The sequence below is a fragment of the Idiotropiscis lumnitzeri genome, chromosome 3 (genome assembly GCF_059441095.1).
Source record: "Idiotropiscis lumnitzeri isolate Australia: NSW breed Sydney's pygmy pipehorse chromosome 3, RoL_Ilum_1.0, whole genome shotgun sequence".
Taxonomy (NCBI): Eukaryota; Metazoa; Chordata; class Actinopteri; order Syngnathiformes; family Syngnathidae; genus Idiotropiscis; species Idiotropiscis lumnitzeri.
The window spans coordinates 4,307,854-4,332,471 of record NC_142393.1 but is presented as its reverse complement, the minus strand read 5'-3'; the positions used below and the strand labels follow the sequence as shown (position 1 = coordinate 4,332,471).

Genomic DNA, 24,618 nt, shown 5'->3' with positions numbered 1-24,618 from the left:
TTATCACAATTCCCACTGGAGTTGTTCCCGAGATTCAGCTTTGCGTTAGTGTGTGTTCATGTTGCCACGGAGAAACAGGAGGACTTAGTAATATAGAGAACGTCAGGAAGGACCAAGGTGGGAGGTCATTGAGGATAATGTCAACGTGGACAGCTGCCAAAACTAAGAGATCATCTCACCACCGCAAAAACGGCCGCGCAGCACGCGGTGATGTAACACACAAATGCTAATGGCGAAAAGGCTTTGGCTTTTCATCTTTCATCCATTTAATGTGCATTGTTTTGGCAGTGCTATGTTGACCACGATGTTGGTGGCTTAAAGGGCCACTTTTGATGAGAAATGAAAATGTTCAAAAGAATGTAAAAAAAAATAATTTAAATTAATAAAAAAATAAATTAAAAAAAAAAAAGGCCTGCACTTCACTGTCGAGCTTCTCCACTGGTTTTACCATATCAGGAAGTTCATAGCGAGAAGAGAATTTCAAATATGAAGACAAGGTGAAAAGAAAAAGCCATACAAGACATTGTATTGTATACGACCACCCAGTTTTTGTAATTTATGTGCAAGTTAAAAGGCATAAATTATAAAGTCGACCAAGCCCTCGCAGTTTTGTAAATTGAGGCCTTGCAAAAATAAAAAATTTTTTTCAGAAAACATGAAAGAAAACTCAACCCAAAAAAATTACATAATATACCGTTATATCATATTTATTGCTGTCAAGCAATTACCTTTTTCAACTAATTAATCACAAAAGTCCATTATTAATTGCAATTTTTTTCAACTACTATTTTTTTGTGTCTCTTGTAACAGACTTGGAAAATATGCTGATTATTTTTTAAGCAAGTCAAATTGAGTTCAAATATTTAATTGCCAGAGTTAACGCTTTAATTTTGACAGTCCTATTTATATATATATATATATATAAATATATATATATATATATATATATATATATATATATATATATACACACACCTTTTGCGCTAGAAATAAATACACCATATGTGGTTATTTTGTTGTCTGCTTCCAAGCCTTTATTCTTGGTGTACGTAACTGGCTCTTTTTCTACATGTATTAAAAAATTAAGAACATGTTTGTCTTTATCCAAAATGGCATCTTTGTCCTGCATTTGGTTAAGAAGCGTGTGGTCCTATGTGGCCCCCCAGTGGCACTGATGAAAAATTGTGGCCCCCTCCAACATTTAAATTACCCATCCCTGAATTAGATGATCAGTTTAATGAAGAATGGAGATGATTTTTAGCAGAGGTGTTCAAGGGGAAAATATTATTTTCTAACAAAATGTCAAATGTTATTTTTTCAGAAAGTGACATTTTGCGACGTCTTGAAATGCCACTTAACTACACCGTTAAGTAGACAACTTGTATAAGTGATCATGAACCGTGCCCTCAAAATATCGAAACCTTAATGCTTTAGTAGGGTTTAGTTCAAGAGACATGCTCGGCAAGTCCGTCCCGAGGAGCAAGGCTTAGTTAGACCGCCACAGCCGGCAGACAATCGGTCACGGCCGTGCACGGGAATATGAAAAGGTGCACATGAGTTGGGGTAAAAATAACAAAAGCTCGGAATGGAATCTTTCCTGGCCTCTGAAAAGAACATCAAAGGACAAGTCCAAATCTCAGGAGGCGGCGCGGTGTCGTCTGATGCCGCTCCCTGCGCGTCCCATCCTCACGATGATGACATGGATGATGGTGCGTGAGGGAGCCAAAAGAGAGGACGGGAGGGAGAGGGATAATACCAGTTGTGAATGCATGAATGTAGTGCTTGGGCTTAAACGGACTTGAGGGCGAGCGGCGCACAGGAACGGAGAGCGCGCGCGTGCCATCAAGCCGGCCAACCGGCCCGACGTCGACTCCCGCTGCCCCGAAATCGTCCCGCTGAACTGCATCAAGCAAATAACGGTTCTTTGGTCGTGAGAAAGGCGCGAGGTTGCAGTCTACATTGAGCTTGTTTTAAAAGCACGGGGAGAAATTGTCGCGCGCGCACGCAGCCGAGTGCGGCGCTGAAGGAGGAGAGAGGATGCTCAACAACGTGACAACGGATTGCGAGGAAGGAGAAGGGAGTCCTAACAACCAGGGTGAGTGAGGCCGGTGAGAGTGTGAGGCTGATGAGAGTGCGCACGTGTTCTAAGTTCGGATGCTGCCGTCGGCTTTGTGGCTGGAGAACGACAGACGGACGCGTAGACTGGCAAACGTTCAGACAGGGATGAGTTTTTTTTGCATTTTCCTTGTTTGTCATTTTCTGGGTCAGCGTCATCCAGCAAAGGTTGAGCTTTTAAACAAATCCACGTGAAAGAAAATAACTTAATGGTGAGCTGAGTGCTATTTTTCCCTCCGTTTCATTCATCGCAGCAGCTAAAATGTCTTGCCAGGGGCAGTACGTGCTTTTAAAAGCAAAACATTTGTACGCGCTACAATATACGGACGCGTGTATCCAAAGCAATTTATTCAATCCAATGCGAGCACGGAATGTCTTAGAAAACAATGCTCAGCTTTGAATGACTAAATCAAACAATTTGGGACAAAGTGGCTAGCGCATATGCCTCAAAGTTTCGAGGTTGGGGTTTCAAATCCAGGCTGTGGCCTTCTTGCGTGGGGTTGACATGATCGCCCCAAAATTTCAAAATCACCTAAGGTGGAGGTTTTTTTAGTTTTTTTTTTTATAAACGTTATGAAATTTCTCGATTTTCCCATATTTTAGAAATTAAAAGTGAAGAACTCCAAAGGGGCCCTTACGGTACATTTTTCTATTTTTCTGAAAAAAAAAAAAGTTGGATTCCGCTGATGGGAACTGAAGCATGTGCTGGAGTACAAACTGCGGAAGCGAGACGCCGTAAATTACACCAAATGGAACAATTTGTTTTGTAAAGCAGCGAATGACCTGGTCATGAGTTGAAGCACATCACTCCAGGTGCGTTCGTACGGAGTGCGTTGCGATCGCTACGGAGGAGTAACATGATGAATCCTGCCAGGAAGATCGCACTTGATTATTCCTGAGTCAAAAGAAGCAGGCGAGATAACGAGTCTAAATAGGTCCCACGAGAGGCCCGACGTGCACCGGTGATTACTTCCAATCAATAAGCTCGACGGGAGTGACTGTCAGGTTAAGTGAGCAATTTGTCAAAACGGAATCAGCGGCGGTTCAAAAATGCGCTGACAAACATTGAAGTTTATGTTATTTTGACGTTCTCCCTCTATTACGTTGCTGCGCAATACCACGTTGACGACAGAATACGCCCACCTGTTATGCATAATAACATCCCAGTTTACAAGTTTGAAGACACTTGTGGTAGAGTGCACATTGAAAGTCTACACACCCCTCTTCGAATGTGATTCGAAAAAAAAAAAAAAAAGAGACCAAAATTAATAATTTCCAAACTTTTTACAAGATTTAGGAGACCTCAAACCTGAACGCGGACTGCCGAAAATCTTTTTCAATTATCGGCACAAAGACAACACCACATAAAACACCACACCTATGGAGAAGCATGGTGGTGGCAAATAGAGGGTCATGGTGAGTACCCCTCTTCAGGCTAGAGACTAGAAGGCCAAAAAATTTAAATAAAGGCCTACTCGAACAACTAAACTTTATTTGAGGTTAATCAGAGGCACTTAAAATGGTAGCAAGTGAGGCAAAAAAATTTATAAATAATAATAATAATAATAATAATAAATAATAATTAAAAATAACAATAATAATAATAATAAATAATTAAATAATAATAATAATAATAATAATAATAAATAAATTAGATTTGGAAGCGCCTTGTCAAAAAAAGCCTATTAGAACAACAGTTTTTTATTTGAGATTAATCAGAGGCACTTTAAATGGTAGCAAGTGAGGCAAAAAAAATAAAAAATAATAATAATAATAAATAATTAAAAACATAACAATAATAATAATAATAATAATAAATTAGATTTGGAAGCGCCTTGTCAGAAAAAGCCTATTAGAACAACTGTTTTTTATTTGAGATTAATCAAAGGCACTTTAAATGGTAACAAGTAAGGCAAAAAATGTCCGAAAAAGCCTACTAGAACAACAAAGCGTGGCCGCACAGTAGTGCAACCCAATTATCACACCCTATTTTTACGTGCCTTCTCCAAAATCTGCCATTTGAGTATTTGTATGCAGACTTCTGACCTCCATTCTGAGTCATCTCTTATGTTCTAAGATTTATTTTTTTTTTTAAAGTTTAGTTAACAATCAAGTACAGTATTGGCGACTGGAATGATTCAGGACAGAATACATGAAGATCAAACAAAGTGGAAATTGTTTTATATTTGCTAAACAATTATGGATGAGTCATCGGTCTGGATGCACTTGAGTTGATCGTTCCTAACTGCACTTGCTCACGTTTTTGGAGATAATGAACAACTTGTATTTTGTTTTTACTCATGTATGACTTTTAAATGCGGCACGTTCATCATAATTACCATTAGGCAAAAAGAAACGTGTCAGGATTGGAGGCCAAGGCCGGTGAACCAACAGTCTGTGCTCACCCAAAACAAAACAAAGTCCAAAAGTGAACGTCACCCCTGCAAAAGCCAGCCCTCCCAAAAGAAAAAGAAAAAGAAAAAAAACAAAACAACTCTCCCCATTGAAAGGTTTTTGGGAGCATACTATTCCACTGATAACGCCGCACTTCATTATCATTTTCACATTAGTGATTTTTTTCAATCGGTTCAAAGCCCTCCAAATCATCTGGAGCAGCTTGTGGAAGGGAGCAAAGGTCATTTCAATGACAAATATTTGTCAGCGTTTATATAAGAGCATAAAATGACACCATGTGTGCTTAATGTAGGGTCAGGGGTGAGGCTTTGCATCTGCGTTATGCAAGTGAAGCACACGGATGGACGCTAATACGAATGGAAAGTGAAGAGAAAACCAAACAAAAACGCAGAAATGTCAAATATTCAAAGTTTGAATCAATTGAAACGCATGACAAGTGTATATGATGAACAAATAGGCAGACATTTTTTGACGCAAGATGCTGTTTGGGTGGATGTTTCCTTCTGGATTCATCTGTGATTGTCGGTAGACCACACGTCCAATTCAATGTGGCTACCTTTTTTAATGTAGCTGACTTGATTGCACCCCCCCCCAAAAAAAAAAAAAACATTCTAAACCAAACCTAATAAATATCAATTTGCCAACTTGAGGTGAGAAGGGAAAAGTTGGTGCCTCTCAAATTGGGGGAAAATGTCTGCCTGAGTTGTTGAAGGTGGTTAGAAAACAAACCGCTTTTGCCTGATCTTGAAAAAAAAACAAAAAAAAAACATCTGAGATGAACTAATCCACATGTCACAAGCTTGTCCACAGGCATGTGAAAAGAAAACCAATTCTCTGATTGCGCATACGTCAATACAAGGAACATTATGTTCCATTTTTATTGTAACTCAAATGATTGTCACCTTGAGATACAAGTGACTTGACTTCCGAGCGACGTGAGCCATTTTTTTGCCGACTAGTCTCACTTCACAAAATGCAGCAATTTCACAGCCAATGTCTTCAACAATGAAACGACCACATAGCTTTCCCCCAGAATGTGAAAAATATGACTTTTGAGATGCAAGTGTTTTGAGTTTCAACCGTGGACACTGAAAAAAATCAAACTCATATCTCATGGCACCATTACGTGGCAAACTATTTCAATTCTCTTTTCATAAACATTCTGCTTAGAGACAGACGTCTCTTTTGGCACCTAAAATATTGACGCTAAAACAAATGTTTCCACTCATTGATTCTTCAACAAAATGTTTTCAATGCAGCGTTGTGGCGTAGCTTCCTGTTATTTTGTATTCATAATCAGGCTGTGATAGATGCGAAAATATTTTAAGATGACCTCCTTGCGTCACAAACATTTTCATACTGTCGCCTTTTGATCATTTTCTGCTTCAATTTGTTGTGCAAAAGAAGAGATTTAGTTTTTGTCTGGCATCCCGGCATTTTGCCGTCAGCATGTTCTCAGGAATGCGAAGGACAGCCAAGGTGGTGTTTCATCAGTAAGTGCGACGAGGATCAATCCTGCCCGTGATCGTCAGTAATCCTCACAATGTGTTTTAGTGCCTCTTCAATTAGTCCACTTGAATGTCGAGTGTGTCACGTCGTGACTTTAATCTATATAAAGCGAATAGGTCACAATGTCAAAGTTGGATTACAACGGGTCTTGACGTATGCTCTTCATTTTCCAGAGTCAATTCGTTTTCTGTATTATGGATTAGAACGTGCGGCAAACACATTTGCCTCGCAGTTCCGAGATTGAGGAATGCCAAATATTCAGACATTTCTCACATTCTAAAACTTTTTTGCTAGCTCCTTGCTTCCCATACATTTCTTCCCATCTGAGCTCTTGTAGCATTAACATCATATATGACGATTAATCATGAAATGTATTTTTTTTGTTAAATAAATTAAAGCTCCATTTCCATACATGGAAGAATAAAATTTGGAGGCCTGGAGCATATAATGAGATGAGATACACGGTAGCCTGTCATTGCGAGCCAATCGAAATCATCAATCATTGACTTCCGGTATGTGTCACTTCAAGTGGACGTACTGTAAACGTACATTGGTAAATATGAGTTTGCGATCGACAAAAGAAAACACTCGCAGTCACAGCTTCTGCTCGATCCTATTACTAAGTCGGTCACAAGTCACTGGGATCACTCAGCTGAGAGTGTTTGTCTTCGATCCAGAAGGAAAGCAATGAGCATGACGGAGATTTCATTTAATCCTCCGACTGAGCTACAACAACACCCAGTCCTCTCGGACTAAGATATTAGCATGTGGCGCCTTCGACTTCAAATATAGCACATCAGTGACTTCCACCGCACAACAATATTGTCTCTGTTGAAAAAGCTCAGGCACCATAAATCCACTAGCTTGTTGATGGACATTGTATGAACGTTTTGGTTGCGTATAATCTCTAAAGACCTCATGGATGGAGTGTTCACCAAAAATGTTTAGAAAACGCAGAGTGATTTGATTTTGTCATGGTGCACTCACCTGACTTGAGCGCGGGTTCAGTTCACAGGCAAGCCGTCGACGCTATGCGTGTCCTGAAAACGACGGGAAAACAGTCAAGGGTGTAGCCCGCCTTTCGCTTGAAGTCAGTTGAGAAAGACGCCAGCTCCCTGCGACGCAGAACAGAATAATTAGAGTAGAAAATGGATGGATGGACTATTTACAGTACGCTGTCTGCGCCCACGACCCATTATGGAAATGTAGCGTTATCCCGTTCAGGGCCACAGGCGCTGACGCCCTTCCCAGCTGACTGTGGTGAAAGGCAGACAAAACTCTGTCCTGGTCGCCAGACAGTTAATCAGTCCTGAAAATGTTCCCATAGATCAGTGCTTCTCAATCATTTTTTGTAACGCCCTCCCTAACAAGAAGAAAAAAAATTGTGCCACCCGCCCCACCACCACCACGCACTCTTCGGCGCAACTATAAATAATAGCATTTTTGTTGAAAAAAAAACAAACAAACAAAAAAAAAAACATACAACGTAGAGTTAATACTCGCTGCGCACGATGAGCCATGAGAGTGCCACTGCCAACTACTGGAGTGGATGTGCAATTACATGTTATTGTAATACAGCAGGGAAAAAAGCATGTTCCCCAGGGTCGCACCCGCCTCCCCCAAGGTGGCCCGCCCCACTATTTTTGGAGAAGCACTGCCCTCGACCGGGCATCACCAATATGGTGCCACCAAGATAGCAATTTGATACCTAAAGTAATTTGAGCAAACGTGTTATTTGTGAAGCGTGTTTCAAACTGGGAGCGTTTTGCATAGATAAGCTCTGTAGCTCTCCGTTTTAGAAAGATGTCGGTGACCCCTGCACGACACCATCGGTGATTTAGACCAAATGTTTTGTTTTGTATTACTAATGTGGCCTGTGTGCGTGTTAAATGTGGTTTGGCAAGCGACCTGAGAATGTTAGTTGGACTAAGTGAGGAGTCTACACATAATATTCAAACATTCATATAAATGTGCATCATAGTCCAGTCTCCCCCTCCATATAATTGACTCTTGCAGAAAGCCTCACAAATCAGTGTCAACTCCGCTTAGCGACGACTCGGATGGAATTAATACAAATCGTCATTTACAGCACACGTGGTGAAAATAAACGAGGTATTGGGGGGAGGGGCTGATGTAATTGATGTAATTCAAGCTCACTTATGCATCTGATTGGTGCATTTTGCTCACATGCAGATGTTGAATGCGGCCTTCCTCCGTGGCCTCCAGCAGCTGCTGGATAATCCCCTTGAGCCGACGTCCTATTAAGCTTTTAAAAGCGGGAATAAACTGTCCATTTTGTAATAGCCGTGTCACATGAAGGGTACAAATCTGGCTCACATTTCAAGTTACAGCCTACAGTATCATATAAAAAATGAATTATATTATGTTATATTATATTATATATTAAATAAATCGAAGAATCCCAAAACTGTATAATGAAGTAGAAAAAAACATACATATCACATTTTTGCGGGTAATTTATTTTACAGAACACTGGATTACAAAAAGACATTTCATCTTGGAATGCGAGTTATAACATTGATAAAATAATAAAAAAACAGGCTGGATATGTGTTAAATAAGCGAACACATTGAAGGTTATATAGCAAGACGAAAAATGAAAACATGAAGAGAAAAGGTGTCAAGTGTTCATGTTTTTGGGACACTGCTGTCCGTGCTTTTGGCAACTAACTGAACGTGAAGACGTACCGTAAGGAGTGAGCCTCTCCAGCAGCACTTTGTTCAAGCAGCCAATTGACGAACTCGTTGCCAGCTATTTTTTGGTTTGTTTTCTTCGTCGCAGTAGGAGCTTTTCGCCAGTTCTTGACACTCCAAACTCTCTTATGGTTTTCGACTGCAAATTTCACTTCCCGCAGTTAGTAGAGTGCAAAAATTGATTATTTTCAGAGGAATTCGTGTTCCAGTCGTTCTTGGTTGTCAAGGTAGGCATTATGAGACATCATCAAATAATCCTAGAGTGCCCTCTCGTGGCTGTCTGTGAAATTACTTTTTTTTGCATGTCTTTGTATAGTGTAGGAGATATCGGTGGATAAGTGTATAGTGCCCTCTCGTGGCTGTCTGTGAAATTGTTTTTTGTGTTTGTTTTTTCATGTATCATGAAAAAATCATTCCATCATTCCAGAGTATAAATCGCAGGAGATCATTTTATGAAAAAAAGTGTGACTTTAAGTCCGGATACAGTATACAATATAATACAATACAATAAAACTTTATTTATATAGTAAGTGTAACGATACACTTTCGATATGGTGTAATATAAATGAGCAGGAAATTCGAACACAAATTAAAACACATAAACACATATACAGTAGATACCAGAAGAACAGCGACAGTGTCATCTTGAGTCGAAAGCTAAAGAATGAAAATGTGTTCAAACGAATTCTAAAAGTGGACAGAGAAGGGGCTTGCCTAACATTCAATGGGAGGTCATGACATAGCTCTGTTGTCACACAGTCACCAGCATTGGCAGCGGAAGAACACTCTCTTGGCCATCATATTAGCCAAACTAAAATTGACAGAAGGTCGAGATAAAACCAAGGTTATTTATAAAACGACGCAATCAATCATAGAATTGACCTTCCCAGAATGTCATATCAAAAGATGGAGGAGCTTTATCCCAAGAATAGGTAAAGCAAGGTTAAGCAATTTATATGCTGAAGTCAGGCTCTAAAGTGATCACCCAAGCCACCAAACGCGACAGAAGGGGTCTTCAATCCTGTTCCTCCAGGGCCGCTGCCCTGCCTGTTTTCCATCTCTCCCTCCTCTTTCAAATGATCAGTATCCTAATCCATCTGGTGCAGACTTTGCTGATCTGATCATTTGAATAAGATGTGTTGCAGCAGGGAGAGATGAAAAACAGGCGGGACAGCAGACCTTGAGGAACAGGATTGAAGACCCCTGCCCAACAGTATATCCTCACAGGCAATTTGAAATCTCTGCTGTTCCATGATATAAAACATGGATAGCACAAAGTGAGCAACAAATGCTTGTGATCAAAACTCAACATTTAATGGACCGAGGATGTCAGAAATTAAGAACTGCCATCAAATCTGGCCTTTGTTTCCATGGAAACAGGCCCAGAGCAAACCCTGCTTCGAAACACACTTGTGTAGCCTACATTGCTTTTCTTCTTCACTTCAACACTTAAATGTCTCTTCGACCGAGCAAGTGAGCAACCCCTATTCAAATTCTTCACGGTCATGTGGTTCCACGGCGGCTACGGGAGTTTGACGGACCCGGCCTGTGAAGGTTTCGTCGGTGGACGTCGCCACCGAACTCATTTGACAATTTCTAAATTGCTAGACAACTGAAGCAGAGACAGACAGAAAGTCAGCTGGTGACGATCTCATTTAAACACATCCTTGTCACCGATTGGTGTCTCAGGTGACGGAAACCCCAAGGAGAGCTGTCCTTTCATCCACAGCAGTGCCTCAAGCGATGTGGAGAAGAGTCAGCAGTATGACGGCAAGAACATGGCCCTGTTTGAGGTCAGACAAACACACACACTAAACGTGTACCCGGAGAGCACAAACTGATCGCAATGTGTGTGTGTGTGTGTGTGCGTGGGTGTGTGTGTGTGTGCAGGAGGAGATGGACACCAGTCCGATGGTGTCCTCTTTGCTCAGCAGCCTCGCCAACTACTCCAATCTGCCGACGGGAAGCAAAGAGCATGAGGAGGCCGAGAACAACGAGGAGGGTCCACGCCCTTCGAAAAAACCTGTCAAGGTAGAGAAGTGAAGACAAATCACAAAGTCCAAAATTGATAGTCAAGAAATTCACATTGTTTCCATTTTGTTCTCGTCAGGCTCCGCAACTGGGGACTTTGATGGGTGTTTACTTGCCGTGTATTCAGAATATTTTCGGCGTGATCCTCTTCTTGCGCATGACCTGGATGGTCGGGATTGGAGGAGTCCTCGGTTCCTTCATAATTGTCTTCATGTGTTGCTCCACAGTGAGTAGACGAGCGTGTGTCAATCTTCTCCGTCGTCGGCACTGCGCCGCGTCGCTCATTCCTCACCACGGTGCCGACAACTCTGAGTTTAATTAAGAATTCCCAGATTTCACATTGTTTACACTAAGTGCATTGGAGAAGAAATTGAGACCAGATTATCATTACTACAGGAAATCTATTTATTTATTAATATTAAAAATAATCATAAATGTATTTTTTTTATCATGATTATGACTTCTTCATTATGTGAGGCCTGCAAAGAAGGCAATGAAGGCCTTGACCGCCCACCGCTGACTCGTACAAAAATTACAAGACATGCATGCATTTATGGCTTTTGTCACGTACTGTCCAGAATGTTGCATTCCAGCAAAAAAAAAAAAGTTGCAAGCAGATGAAAGAGTCTTCCTCAGTGGTGCTCCGACATGCCCTGTGCTCATAAGGAATCAGACGAATTACTTGATGTTTCCTGAGCCGGATCACCACTGTGGCTTATTGTGTAACATAGCAATATAGCTGAGCATTTCCTGAAATTCCGCTCAAATCCGGACAACCCAATTGAGCCTTCATGAAAGGAATGTCTCCCACAATGTCAGAAAATGGACTTACTGGGAATTGCGAGAGCAAATTCAAGTCACATATTTTGTGTTATGAGTTACCAGAAAGCAGACAAGATCGTGATTATTAAAATGAACAGAGTTGGCTTAACGACAGATGACGAGTCGGTCATTTGTAATGTCCCAAGCAAAAACAATCACGCAGAAACATTCAAGGACATTTTCGGAATAATTACTAAATGGCATGCAAATAAGATAAAAATCGGCTATAATCAATGATTGATATTGATTTGAATTAGCCTCGAGGCAACAATCCAAAATTTGAGAATTCACTTCTCTTTTATTTCATTGGCCAGTCAGACGCATTTCTTTTTTGGTTTCTCCTTCGGCAGACGATGCTCACGGCCATCTCCATGAGTGCCATTGCTACAAACGGAGTGGTCCCGGGTGAGTCCGCATCCAAAAGTGTTAAATAACACGTAATCGACACTGACTTCTTTCTGGTTTCCTCTCCTAGCTGGAGGTTCCTATTACATGATCTCTCGCTCACTTGGGCCTGAGTTTGGTGGCGCTGTTGGGATTTGTTTCTATTTGGGCACCACTTTTGCTGGCGCCATGTACATCCTGGGTTGTATTGAAATCCTGCTGGTAAGTCCGCAATGATTATGCTATCAATCGCGTGCTAATTCAGAGTTGCCCCTTTTTTTTTTTTTTTAGTGGGTAAGTCAGCACAAAAACAGAAATCATCCCATCCGATGTCGTCATATAATTTTTTTTGTTTTGTCAAATTTATCGAGGATCGTGTGACATATTTGACTGAATTAGGGGCACTCGTTAATTTTACAGATATTGACACTGGAGGCCACATTAGGAGAACACATCAGGTTCTCTCTATTTAAAGTTGACTATTGATTATGAATACAAAATAATGTAATTCAAGATATTTTTACAATTTTCTTAAGCGACCCCGTTGCACTCACACGAGTCACAACCGGAGAGTTTCTTAGAAATTTAGAAACAATGGCTGCATTCCATTCAGGTGTGTCAACTATATAAATGAGTACTAATTCTCGCTAACTTGTTCGGTCATGATTGAGGATATTTGGCATTGTTGGAGTTCCAGAGGGAGAATACTTAAAAAAAAAAAATGATAAAGTTTCACAGTGTTTGTTGAGTGTTTGATTTACTATCGTGAAAAGGAATATATTACAATACAGTACAATTATATTTATATAGCACATTTCACAACAGCTGGATATAATAATATAAATTAGCAGGAAATGAGAACACAAATTAAAACACATGAACAAATATAAAATAAATACCAGAACAGCAGAACAGCTAAAGTCTCATTTTGGGTCGAAAGCTAAAGAATAAAAATGTGGGGTAGAGGAGCTCGGGGCGAGGCCATTTAAAGATTTAAAAGACAAACTGAACTCAAAAGTGCACTGGACGCCAGTGAAGAGAGGCCAATATTGGGGTTATGTGACCAGTCTTCCGAGCTCCAGTTAAAAGTCGAGCAGCAGTATTTTGGAGCAACTGGAGGCGCTTGAAGGAGGACTGGCTGACTCCAAAGCAAAGTGCATAACAGTAATACAGCCTAGATGTAACAAAGGCATGGATTACACTCTATCTAAGTGCTGCCGAGAAAGAAAGGGCTTCACTCTAGAAAGCTGCCTAAGACGAAAAAAGCTGGATCAAACAACAGCACTGATTTGCCGATCTGATTTAAAATCATTGTCCAATTTGAAACACAAGTTTGAGACTGTTTACGCCAGGGGTCCACGATCAACAGAATTGAAAGGAGGAGGGCCACACTGTGTGTGTGATATTACAACATGGGCCAAATATTCAAATATATTGTCACCATGGAAACACTACAATAGCAGACAAAAATATTTTGAGGTTGTCAGAAAACTTGCAATTTCTGACAACAGATGTTGCTTGTATTCCCATGTCTGTATTTGACTGTACTGCATTTCGAAGGAGAAGTTGAACATATGTATTCTGTTCCACCTTTCTCCTCCATTAACCTCCACACCTTGCCCATTCTTTCCTTGCCCTGAACCATCTTCCCATCCGTCAGATTTATATTATTCCTCAGGCCGCCATCTTCAAGATCGAGGGCTTGGAAGGGCCGGAAGCAGAGGCCGCCCTCCTAAATAATATGCGGGTGTACGGCACCATAGTTCTAAGCTTCATGGCTCTGGTGGTGTTTGTGGGGGTGAAATATGTCAACAAGCTGGCGCTGGTCTTCCTCGCTTGCGTCATCCTCTCCATCGTGGCCGTCTATGCCGGAGTCATCAAGACCGCCATTGACCCGCCGGTCTTCCCGTCAGTCTAATGGACATTTCTGATGATGGATTCTGTGGTGGCACGAGCGGGTGACATTTACGTTTTCCTTCCCCTTGACTTTTCCGGCAGCGTGTGCCTCCTGGGAAATCGAACGCTCGTCTCCAAGGGCTACGACGTCTGCGCAAAGGTCATAGAGATCGACAACGAGACCGTCACCACCAAACTGTGGCGCTCTTTCTGTGATTCCGAGTACGTCAACGCCACTTGTGATGACTACTTCAACGGCAACAACGTCACGGAGATACAGGGCATTCCAGGGGTCACTAGTGGAATCCTGGCAGGTAATAGGTTCCCCCAAGTGTCATTACATTATCCAAGTAACAGAAAAATGCAAATAGAAAAATCCAGATGACCAGCTCGGTGGATTCCTCTTCCAGAAAATCTGTTTGGAAATTATTTGGAAAAAGGGATGATTGTTGAGAAGAGAGGACTGGCATCCCAAGTGGACCCGGACAGTTCTTCTTCCAGCACTAACCGCTTTGTGCTTGCCGACATCACCAGCTTCTTCACGTTGCTGGTGGGAATATATTTCCCATCTGTCACAGGTTAGAGACGTTCTGGAGATTGACGTTGTCTTCGATGTTGGGCAACAATGAATGATACAGCATAACTACTACGAAAGATATGACTCAAATACATTACAGTACAGTACAGTACGTACTATTTTCCGGACTATAAGGCACACCTGTATATAATCAGCAGCAATTCTTTTTGGTAGAAAAAAAAATGGTATACGAGTCGCACCAGGCTATAAGCCGCAGTTTTCAATGTTGAAAAAAATGAGTTGTTTACTGCATGTACAGAACAATTTTGTACCGTGAATGGACATGAAGGTACATAAACAGATGGTTAAAACAGTGCCTTTCAACATGGCAACAACTTTGCTAATTAAAACAGAACAGACCCAAGAGAAAAAAAAAATATTTTGCATATTTTCTGAACTATAGAGCGACCCTAGTGGTGAAAGAAAAATCCACAGAAAAGCCGCACCATCGTATTAGCCGCAGGGTTCAAAATCTAGGAAAAAAGTAGCGGCTTATAGTCCGGAAAATACGGGATATCATATAGAGAAAGACTAATGCATTAAAAGGGAACTAAATCTTAGCTAAAGTGCTAAGCCTCGTTTAGCATGTTTGGAAATTTAGCCGCCTGTGCAGCGCCATGTTGGGCGAGGCCATTTTCTTTGAAAGTAGACAAAATGCTCCATCTGCTGAAGGCAGGTCTAAGTTGTGGTGCAGCTGGTGAAATGCAATTTTGATGAACTTGATTGAGGTGTTCATGTGCACAATGCCACAAACTCACTCCAACCCATGCGCACATTAAGATTGGGCTTTGCTGTTTCACCTTTCGCAGGAATCATGGCAGGTTCCAATCGCTCTGGAGACCTACGTGATGCTCAGAAGTCCATCCCCATCGGCACCATTGCAGCCATCACCACCACATCTACTGTGTGTATCCTTCACAGTCTGCAAAAGACAATCTTGTTGTTTGCTCAACAGTTTGAATAATATATTCCTTAGTTTTTAATCAGATATTTCCTGCGTTGTGCTCTTTGGTGCCTGCATAGAGGGTGTTGTCCTGAGGGACAAGTAAGTCTCACTTCATGGATCCATAACTCATCCTTGCAGTCCTCCAAAGCTTAAGAGTAAACTCTTAAATATTTCTAATTTGTTATCACCTTGCAGGTTTGGTGAAGGTGTTAATGGTAACCTGGTGATTGGAACTCTGGCATGGCCGTCTCCGTGGGTCATTGTTTTTGGATCATTTTTCTCCACCTGCGGAGCAGGACTCCAAAGTCTGACCGGAGCGCCACGCCTCCTGCAGGCCATTTCGAGAGACGGCATCATCCCTTTTCTTCAAGTGAGTTCAGATTTCAGTCCTCTCGGAGAAATGAGTGTGACATTCAATATTTTTCACTTGTATCCTTTAGAACATTTTTTGTGTCAATGTTTATTCTGTAAGAGAATAGTAAGATGTTATTTACCAAAGGCTAATCATATCCCTGCAGGTGTTTGGACATGGTAAAGCCAATGGGGAGCCCACCTGGGCCCTCCTGCTCACAGCTAGCATTTGTGAGATCGGCATCATCATTGCCTCTTTGGATGCCGTGGCACCCATCCTCTCCATGTAATTTTGCGGTCAAATCGAACATTCTGTACATATGGCGCGTTCATGTTGAAAAGCTCCTTTCTCTTTTTCTTCTTCAGGTTCTTCTTGATGTGCTACATGTTTGTTAACCTTGCATGTGCGCTACAAACTTTGCTGAGGACACCCAACTGGAGGCCACGTTTTAAATTCTACCACTGGTGAGCTACATGTTTTACATTAATACGCCGTGGTGGGTAATTTACTAAATTTGGCCAGTCCGCCAGTCCGTCTATCGTCAGTCCGTCCACACCACACGATGCCTCGATCCTCAAAAAAAGCTTGACACACTCACACTTTATACACTCACACAACCTACACTTATTTGCCAATCAAAGTATAGCGGGAACATGCAGCTGTTTAAAGTCCAAAAATGCCAAAATGTCAATCTAAGATTTATAATGCCTTACCTTAACCACAATTGAGCGCCACATTGTGGTCAAGAGTAAAATCCAATCCAAGTAGCGCTTGATTCTGTATAGAAATGCTCGTCCTCTTCTGCTTCTTCTTCTTGGTTCATTGGCGGATTACAGCGCTTTGGAGCATAATACCGCCACCTACTGTACAGGAAGAACAAAGTGTTTCTTTATAAAAATCAAAGGAAACTGGTTTCTATCAGTCATCAGCAAAACGGGCGACCTGGTTAGGGTCGATTACACTGACGAAAACACGCCTCCATCAGTGACGGACTGAAGGACCTTCCATCAGCACTGACCTCTGTTAACACGTATTGTCCATCCTGAAATTATCCCAAGCAGAAGTGTTAAGAGTTTAGTACTTTGTACAAGCAAGATGACAAAACTATGGAAGATTTGTTTTCAGAATCTGTACTGGTGGCCAGTAAGTGGCTCGCAACCAATGAAGGGTGTACCCCGCCTTTCACCCAAAGTCACATATAATAGGATGCTCACCCTTGGCCCTAATCAGGATCTAATTTATTATTATTATTATTATTATTATTATTATTATTAACACCTCAAATTTCCCCATTATGGGACTAATAAAGGACATCTTTATCTTTATTATTATTATTACTAATTATTATTATTAATTATTATTATTATTATTTATTTTATTTATTTATTTTATTATTAGTAGTAGTAGTATTATTTTACGCAATACAGAAAATAGATTGATGAAACGGAACATGTTTTCCACTTAACTAATTGACCATATCAACTCATCTTATAGCATAAAATGATTTGGAATAAATCCAGTCTGAAAAAGTCAGGACCATGTCCACTCAACATACAAATGATGGTTAGCGAGTCCTGGATGCTTACTGTTGGAATGTTTGGGAAAGTCAAGCTGCCAAACTGCAAGCAAAATACCAACAATAATAACGTCGTGAGGCTTCCAGAAAACGCCAGTTTGATGAAAAATGTTATTTATTCTCGCCCACAGGGCTCTCTCATTCCTGGGTATGAGCTTGTGCCTATCACTTATGTTCATCTGTTCCTGGTATTATGCCATCGTGGCCATGGGAATTGCCACCTGCATCTACAAATACATTGAATTCTGCGGGTAAGTTGGAAAAAAATTTGTTCCATAGACTTTGTGGTTGCACTAACACAGACAGTATATTAATGATCACGACACCTGCTCTCTGATTGCGCAATGCACACTCCCCCAAAGGCAATTTTAATTCACCAAGGTGGGAGTGTATCTAAAGATCAGAGCCATTTATTCCAGTTCCATGCAGTTCTTCGTCCCCGAATTTCCCGAGTTGGGGTCCATGTTATTTATGAAACGATTTCATCCCTTTCAATCTCTTCCAGCTCTGATTTAATTCAATCGTTCCATTTGGATCTTGGTCTTTCCCCGTTTACGAGTCCTCTGTGCGTCCTTGAGTTCCCCTCATCAGATGTTCGAATCAACTCTCTCTTTTAAAACTTTATCTTCACCCAACCTGCGACACATTTCTTTCTTATTCTGTATTTTATAGTTTTTTTCCGGACATCCATCTCACTTCATTTTATTTCCATTTCTCTAGTAGTGCTTGCTTCTTCTGTACTTTATGGACATTACCTTTTAATTTTATGGCGACTCTTTATGTCACCCCTGATACCTTCCAGCAGATGTTCCAACCACAACCAAATGCTGCTTCACAGCGGTTAATAAGAAAGCTGGCACACTACACAATTGATCTCGATAACGAGTTACAGCCTGTGTTGTAAATGTCTTTTACGCTAAGCGAATAAACAACTGTGCGACAGAGCTGAGAAAGAGTGGGGTGACGGGATACGCGGCATCTCTCTGAGCGCTGCTCGGTTTGCTCTCATGAGGTTGGAGGAGGGGCCGCCACATACCAAGAACTGGAGGTCAGTCACAGTCGGGCTAAGTTCTGATCATTTCATTCAACGTTTCAAGCTGGCTGTGCTCGATTCTCTGCTCAGGCCTCAGATCCTGGTTCTTGTCAGTATGGATGCCGAACAGAACGTCGAGCAGCCTCGTCTGGTCTCGTTAACGAATCAGCTGAAAGCAGGGAAAGGCCTCACTATCGTTGGCACCTCAGTTCAAGGAAAGTTTCTTGACAACTATGCGGAGGCCCAAAGGGCAGACCAGGTCTCTGTCACACACCACGCATCCCCCTAAGTCAGTGCCTCTCTATCATTTTATGTTACGCCCCCCCCCCCAGAAAGAACAAAACCATTCGCCCCCCCCCCACCACCACTCACTCTCCGCCGCAACTATAAAAAATAGCATTTTTGTTGTAAAACAAACCTACACCGTAGAGTTAATACTTACTGCGCAAATTGAGCAAGGAGAGCGCTACTGCCAACTTCAGGGGTGGATGTGCAATTACACTTTATTGTAGAATGGCGGAAAAAGAGCATGTTCCTCAGGTTCGCACGATTGTTTTGATGTCTAACAGCTGCCGTTGATTTTTTATATATAAATTTTATTTAATTATATAAATAATGAAAAAAGAAGAAAAAGGCAGGTGTATTATTTATCTTGATTTTATTGTATTTTAATTTGTAAAAAAAATTAATAATAATAAATAACAATAATCCGCGCCACCCCACCACAACTGTAAATAATAGTATTTTCGTTGCAAAACAAACCGACACCGTAGAGTTAATACTTGCTGCGCACAATGGGCAAGGAGAGCGCCACTGCCAACGACTGGAGGGGATGTGCAATTACACTTTATCGTAGTACGGTGGAAAAAAAACACGTTCCCCAGGGTCACACCTCGACATCGCACCGTGTCCGGCCCACTATTTGAGAAGCACTGCACTAAGTGAACACACGGTTTTGTTTTCACGTCTAACAACTGTCGTTGATTCTTTGCCACGTTGAAGTCTTTGCGGAAACTCATGGAGACAGAGAAGGTGAAGGGCTTCCCCCAAGTGGTCATATCCTCCAATCTGAGAGATGGAACATCCCACCTGATCCAAGTTGGAGGACTTGGAGGCTTGAAGCACAACACTGTGATGGTCAGCTGGCCACGGAACTGGAAACAGCCCGAGTTCCACCAACAATTCCGAGACTTTATTGGTGAGTTCATGCTGACGTAAAAAAAACAAAAACAGTCAGCCCCACTTTTGAGAGGGTGCAACTTTCTTCCTGTGACTGCGCAGAGGTGGTCAGAGAAACCACAGTGGCCAGTTTGGCCTTGTTGGTTCCCAAAAACATCTCTAGCTACCCGTCCAATGGCGAGCGCTTCACCGAAGGACACATTGATGTGTGGTGGATTGTCCATGACGGCGGAATGCTGATGCTTCTGCCCTTCCTGCTGCGTCAGCATAAGGTGGCAAATGCGAGACTGGAAAGTGGTCTTTGGTTTGCATATGCCTTCACCCAGCGCTCTTCTTTCTCCCGCAGGTGTGGAGGAAGTGCAAGATGCGCATTTTTACGGTGGCTCAGATGGATGACAACAGCATTCAGATGAAAAAGGATGTCATAACTTTCCTCTATCACCTGCGTATTGACGCTCAGGTGGAAGTGGTAGAGATGGTGAGCTTGACACGTGCACTCAAATGGCCGCAGCATTAGGTACACCTGCGCTTTTGACTCGAGTCATTCATTTATCGGTTTTATTTATTGAGCATTGATTCACGGCTGAAGCAGGTTTAGGACCAAAGGTCGTAAGTAGTGCGATATGAGCGCTTGATTAAAACTTCAGTCAGTGTTTGACGACCAGGTTTAAGGTATGCAAGCTCATGGCAGGTAGATGATAGGAAAATATTCTCGGTTATTTCATAAGCCTGTCATTAAAATGTTATACTGTATGTGCTACAACTTGTTTCTCCCGGGAGACGATAACCGGTGGCGCAGCCGCACCAAGATCTCTTATTTCAGACAAATGATGAAAAGAAAGTAAAACTGTTCTGGCGGTTCTGAATATTATTCTTGAGATTTTTGTTCTGGATATTTAAGGTTTAAGTTTCTGTTTGAAGGGGAGCTCATTCTTTAGTGTTAGTGGTAAATTTGACAAGTTATATATAAAAAAGGCAGGAGTATTATTTATCTTGATTTTATTGTATTATGATTTGGTAAAAAAGGGAAAAAAGAGTTTAAAATATCATGTACATTTTTTACCCTTTTACACTTTTTTACACTCAATTTGTATTTTATTTATTTATTTATTTATGTGTTTATTTGTTTATTTATGAATGTATTTATTTATTTGTTTATTTAAAACAACAATTGTGTTTTTTTTTCCCAGAGAGAAATACAAAATTCAAACAGGAATTAGTATACAATATAAAGTAATGTGGTGTCGAAATTCATTTTACGCCTGTGCAAATTCGCCACAATTTCTGCGCGCCACGGAAGCTATAAACGACTTCATTCGGGTTGAGCCACAAGTGACGCCATGCCGCCGAAAAATGCAGCTGAAAATTTGACCTTCGGAGGATGTAGCCTGTGAATTTGTGAATTTGTGTTAATTCTTCAGAAACACACAAAGAAATAAAAAAAATATTTTATGACTGTTTGAAGTCTGAAATGTGGCAAAAAGGTCAACAAGTTTAATGAATACTTCCGCAAAACACTGTATCACTATTATCGCTTTCCTGACCGCGACCCTTGTGTTGGTTTCGAATAATGGATGGCCAGATGTAGTCTGCCACCTGGTGGCAGCTCTGTGTAACACGCAAAGTGAGTCAATGAGTTTTCTCCATCATATTCGCTGTTTGCCTTAAGAAAGATAAAGATTCACCTAAAAGAGGACAAGTGACAATCAGCCACCATCGAGAGAAGTTGCGCGGCAAAAACTTTTTCTATCGTCTCGGTGGTACTTAACGTCCTATCGCATCCGAAGTTTGCTTTACACTCCAACTTTGCCTTCCAATCCTAGCATGACAGCGACATCTCAGCCTACACCTACGAGAAGACACTTGTAATGGAGCAGCGCTCGCAGATCCTCAAGCAGATGCATCTGACTAAGAACGAGATGGAGCGAGAGGTAAGCATGCGTTGCGCGTAAATCAAAGAAAGCTTCATTTGGTTACGAACCAGCACGTTCTAAAAGTATGCAAAGTCATCCTTGACGTGCCCTTACGACTCCACAGATTCAGAGCATCACCGATTCGTCTCGAGGGTCCATCCGCCGTAAAAAATCGTTTGCCTCACGCTCACAACACAGCACGGAGGAAGGCGTCAGAGTGGCAGAACATCTAGAAGAGGAGGTACAGACCATCTTAACTGCTTAATCTTTTGGTTCATTGCAGACTCGGTCCATAAATGTGAATGTTTTTTTTTTGTCTATGGATTTTGTGATTGGTCCGTGACTAGTTATGGGTGAGAGGAACGGTCCCACCCACCGGCCCGGCCGGACGGCCATTTTTGGGGCGCGGGGGATGACAAATTTTCAAAAAGGGTTCGATTAACAATGACTGAAGGCTGATTTTAGTGGAGTAGAACAACGGAGTGCGCAACCTCAGTCGCTCTTCTGAAACTGTAAGAGACACGGGAATGGTGAGGTGTCCTGTTTGTAGGGTTAACTGTTTCTAACTCAATGCAGGTCCAGCTCATCCACAACAAGAACGCCTCAACACCTGCCAGCCCGACAAGTCTCACTGCCCCTGGCGGGGGTGGAGGCACTTGGACTGACAATAAGGAGGTTGGCAAGGGCAAAAACCTGGAGGCAGGCAAAGATCCCTTCAGCATGAAACCGTGAGTGGCGTATAAGCTTGTTATGATACAAAGTCAACGATTTTTTTGAATTCATCTTCATTTTATGATGGAAAAAATTGAGGTGACTTTTGCTTTGCATTATTAATTGTTTTAAGTGTAACTCGAAGACAAAACCAACATGACATTTGACATACACATGCGGAGGTTTAAATGGAAAGTCTCAATCTAAATGAACACGTTTGCAACAAGCTGAGTTTCAAAGTAAACGAGAAATTGTAGTTTCCGAACAACCGAAAGCGCGTTCAATGGGGAGTTACACTCATACAGAAATATTGGTTCAACTCGCCGATCCCATTTTGGGCGTCTCGCTTGCTTCACTTCGCTTTAAAGCGCCGACTTTCCTACGGGACAAATGTAGCTCGATTTAGATGACGCTCTTTGCGATACGTTCCTTAAGGCTATGTATTTAGTTTTTTAATTAATTCGATCTTTGGGGTTGCGGACAATTTTGAATGCTATAAATCGAGGTTCGCCCAGCCTCAAATAAAAATAAATCAAATAGAAGCAAAATTTCTTTTCGGTTGTAGGTTTGCACTTAAGGGATGTTGGAAAATGTAAGGCAAACATTTTGCCACTTTAATCGTGAAAGTGATTTTTTTTTTTACTTCAGTGTTTGATAAAATAAAAGCAAACTTTTTGGGGGCGTTTTCTGTCATTTTTATGTATTATTTTTTTATTTAACAAATGAATCAGAAAACAATTGTAAATACTTTTTTTTTCACCCAAAAATCTAGGATTTTATTTTTAGACAAAATCACCTAGTCTTATGCTCCTAAAATGAATCCAAAACACCCAAAACTGTCCACATGATATTTAATACAATTAATGCAAAAAGTCCACGTTGAAGAGAAAAAAAATATGCATTTATTGCCCAGTACGTGGTGCAAACAAAATTTGCAGGTGTATTTCAACCGCGATTTGGTATCGGTAGCTTACGCGCAGTGGAAAAACTCACGTTATCTGCGCAGCGTGAACGGGCCAACTGCTTCTTATGTAAAGCCAACTCTTCTTTTTTTTTTTTTTTTGTATTTCAAACGTTATTTTCTCCCTCGTGACATGCCGCTGCAGGGAATGGGAAAATTTGTAAGTATGAGCATGTCTCACTGAGACCACCCGCTTGCTCCGAATGTCGACAATCACTGTTATCCGATGTCTCGTGCACAAAGGAACCAGACGGATGTGAGGCGCATGCACACGGCTTTGCGACTCAATGAGGTTATCACAAAGAAGTCCAAGGAGGCAAAGCTGGTCCTGCTCAACATGCCCGGTCCCCCGAAAAATCGGATCGGTGAAGAAAACTGTATCCTTGCAACGTTCCACTCTTTGGTGAGGTCGATCAGAATTCCGATTGTCATTTGTTTCATCGGATAATTTTTTATTTGACATTGTCTTGTCATTTGGTCAATCCGGATAACTGATTGGTGAATTGGGTCGATGTGTGTCAAAATTACAAAGGAAAAATATTTTTTTTTAAAACGGAGAAACTTTCAAGTGTTAGTCTTTGTTCCTCCTTCACTGTGACTCCCCTCCAGACATGGAGTTCCTGGAGGTGCTCACGGAGGGTCTAAATCGGGTTCTCCTCGTCCGCGGAGGAGGACGCGAGGTCATTACCATCTATTCCTGAACATCCTGAATATATTTTACCCACATTCTCTGCCCTCAACTTTGACCGAGTTTCACAAAACCTCAATGGCGGCTTCATACCGAATTCAACCGCATTTCACTACTACGCTTTTTTTTTTGTTGTCTTTTCTCATTCTCTAATACCATTGTGTTGTTTGAATGTTTTCAATATTTATTCATCCTAAAATGTTTCTTTCTTTTTGTGGTCTTTTATGGTTTGTATGGAGGCACGCGTGTCAAGTGAGAACACTGTAAAAAAAATGGGGGGTGATATTTACTGGAAAAAAAATCTAGTCATATTTTTTTCACTCAGACATTCTATGTAAGTTTTTTGAGTAAATTTCACTAGTTTATTGAATTTTTAAAAAAGCCACCCAAGGATTTTTTCTATTTTCTGGAATATAAGGCACATGCGCATATAAGCCGCAGCAACTGTAAAAAAAACTAACAAAAAAACAGATAAACAAGCCGTACCAGACTATAAGCCGCAGTTTTCAATATTGAAAAAAAAAATGTATTTGCTTACTGCATGTACAGAATGATTTTGTACTGTGAATGTACATGAACAGATTGTTAAAACAGTGCCTTTTAACACGGCTCATTAAAACAGAACAGACCCAAGAGAAAAAAAAAATTATTTAGCGTATTTTCTGAACTATAGAGCGCCCCTAGTGGTGAAAGAAAAATCCACAGAAAAGCCGCATGGTTGAAAATCTTGGAAAAAAAGTAGCGACACAATCATAAACTGGTTTCAACCTTGGAGTCACTTTTTAAATGTAATCAA

The 24,618-nt window shown here is 41.2% G+C and overlaps 1 protein-coding gene and 2 long non-coding RNA genes across 4 annotated transcripts in view; 1 reads left to right on the top strand and 2 right to left on the bottom strand.

The window, feature by feature from the left end:
* LOC148339491 (uncharacterized) overlaps window positions 1-8,988 on the bottom strand; it is a 78,211-nt gene extending 69,223 nt beyond the window's left edge. Inside the window, exons 1-2 of the long non-coding RNA XR_015842573.1 lie at window positions 8,748-8,988; window positions 7,027-7,154 (exon numbers count right to left, since the gene is read on the bottom strand). This is a non-coding gene — a long non-coding RNA (uncharacterized LOC148339491). The remainder of the gene's footprint in view (window positions 1-7,026; window positions 7,155-8,747) is intronic.
* On the top strand, window positions 1,762-24,278 carry slc12a5b (solute carrier family 12 member 5b). Of its 2 annotated transcripts, XM_088291521.1 has the most exons (26): window positions 1,763-2,095; window positions 10,443-10,546; window positions 10,644-10,784; window positions 10,864-11,010; window positions 11,957-12,011; window positions 12,082-12,212; window positions 13,651-13,898; window positions 13,989-14,200; window positions 14,297-14,464; window positions 15,273-15,371; window positions 15,451-15,508; window positions 15,605-15,779; window positions 15,928-16,046; window positions 16,127-16,225; window positions 17,469-17,588; window positions 18,281-18,385; window positions 18,461-18,629; window positions 19,373-19,568; window positions 19,652-19,821; window positions 19,896-20,027; window positions 21,373-21,480; window positions 21,587-21,703; window positions 22,039-22,190; window positions 23,280-23,294; window positions 23,378-23,511; window positions 23,744-24,278. In XM_088291521.1, the coding sequence occupies exons 1-26, from the start codon at window positions 2,038-2,040 to the stop codon at window positions 23,833-23,835; spliced, it is 3,324 nt and encodes a 1,107-aa protein (XP_088147647.1). In that variant the 5' UTR covers window positions 1,763-2,037; the 3' UTR covers window positions 23,836-24,278. The 2 variants fall into 2 exon arrangements, with proteins under 2 accessions (XP_088147648.1, XP_088147647.1); XM_088291522.1 differs by lacking the exon at window positions 23,280-23,294 and having other exon boundaries at window positions 1,762-2,095.
* On the bottom strand, window positions 9,960-16,589 carry LOC148339490 (uncharacterized). The gene is made up of 4 exons (XR_015842572.1): window positions 16,475-16,589; window positions 15,264-15,385; window positions 10,901-11,092; window positions 9,960-10,776 (listed from the first exon to the last, which is right to left on the bottom strand). It is a non-coding gene; the product is annotated as an uncharacterized LOC148339490 (long non-coding RNA).
* Window positions 24,279-24,618: the final 340 nt, after the last annotated feature.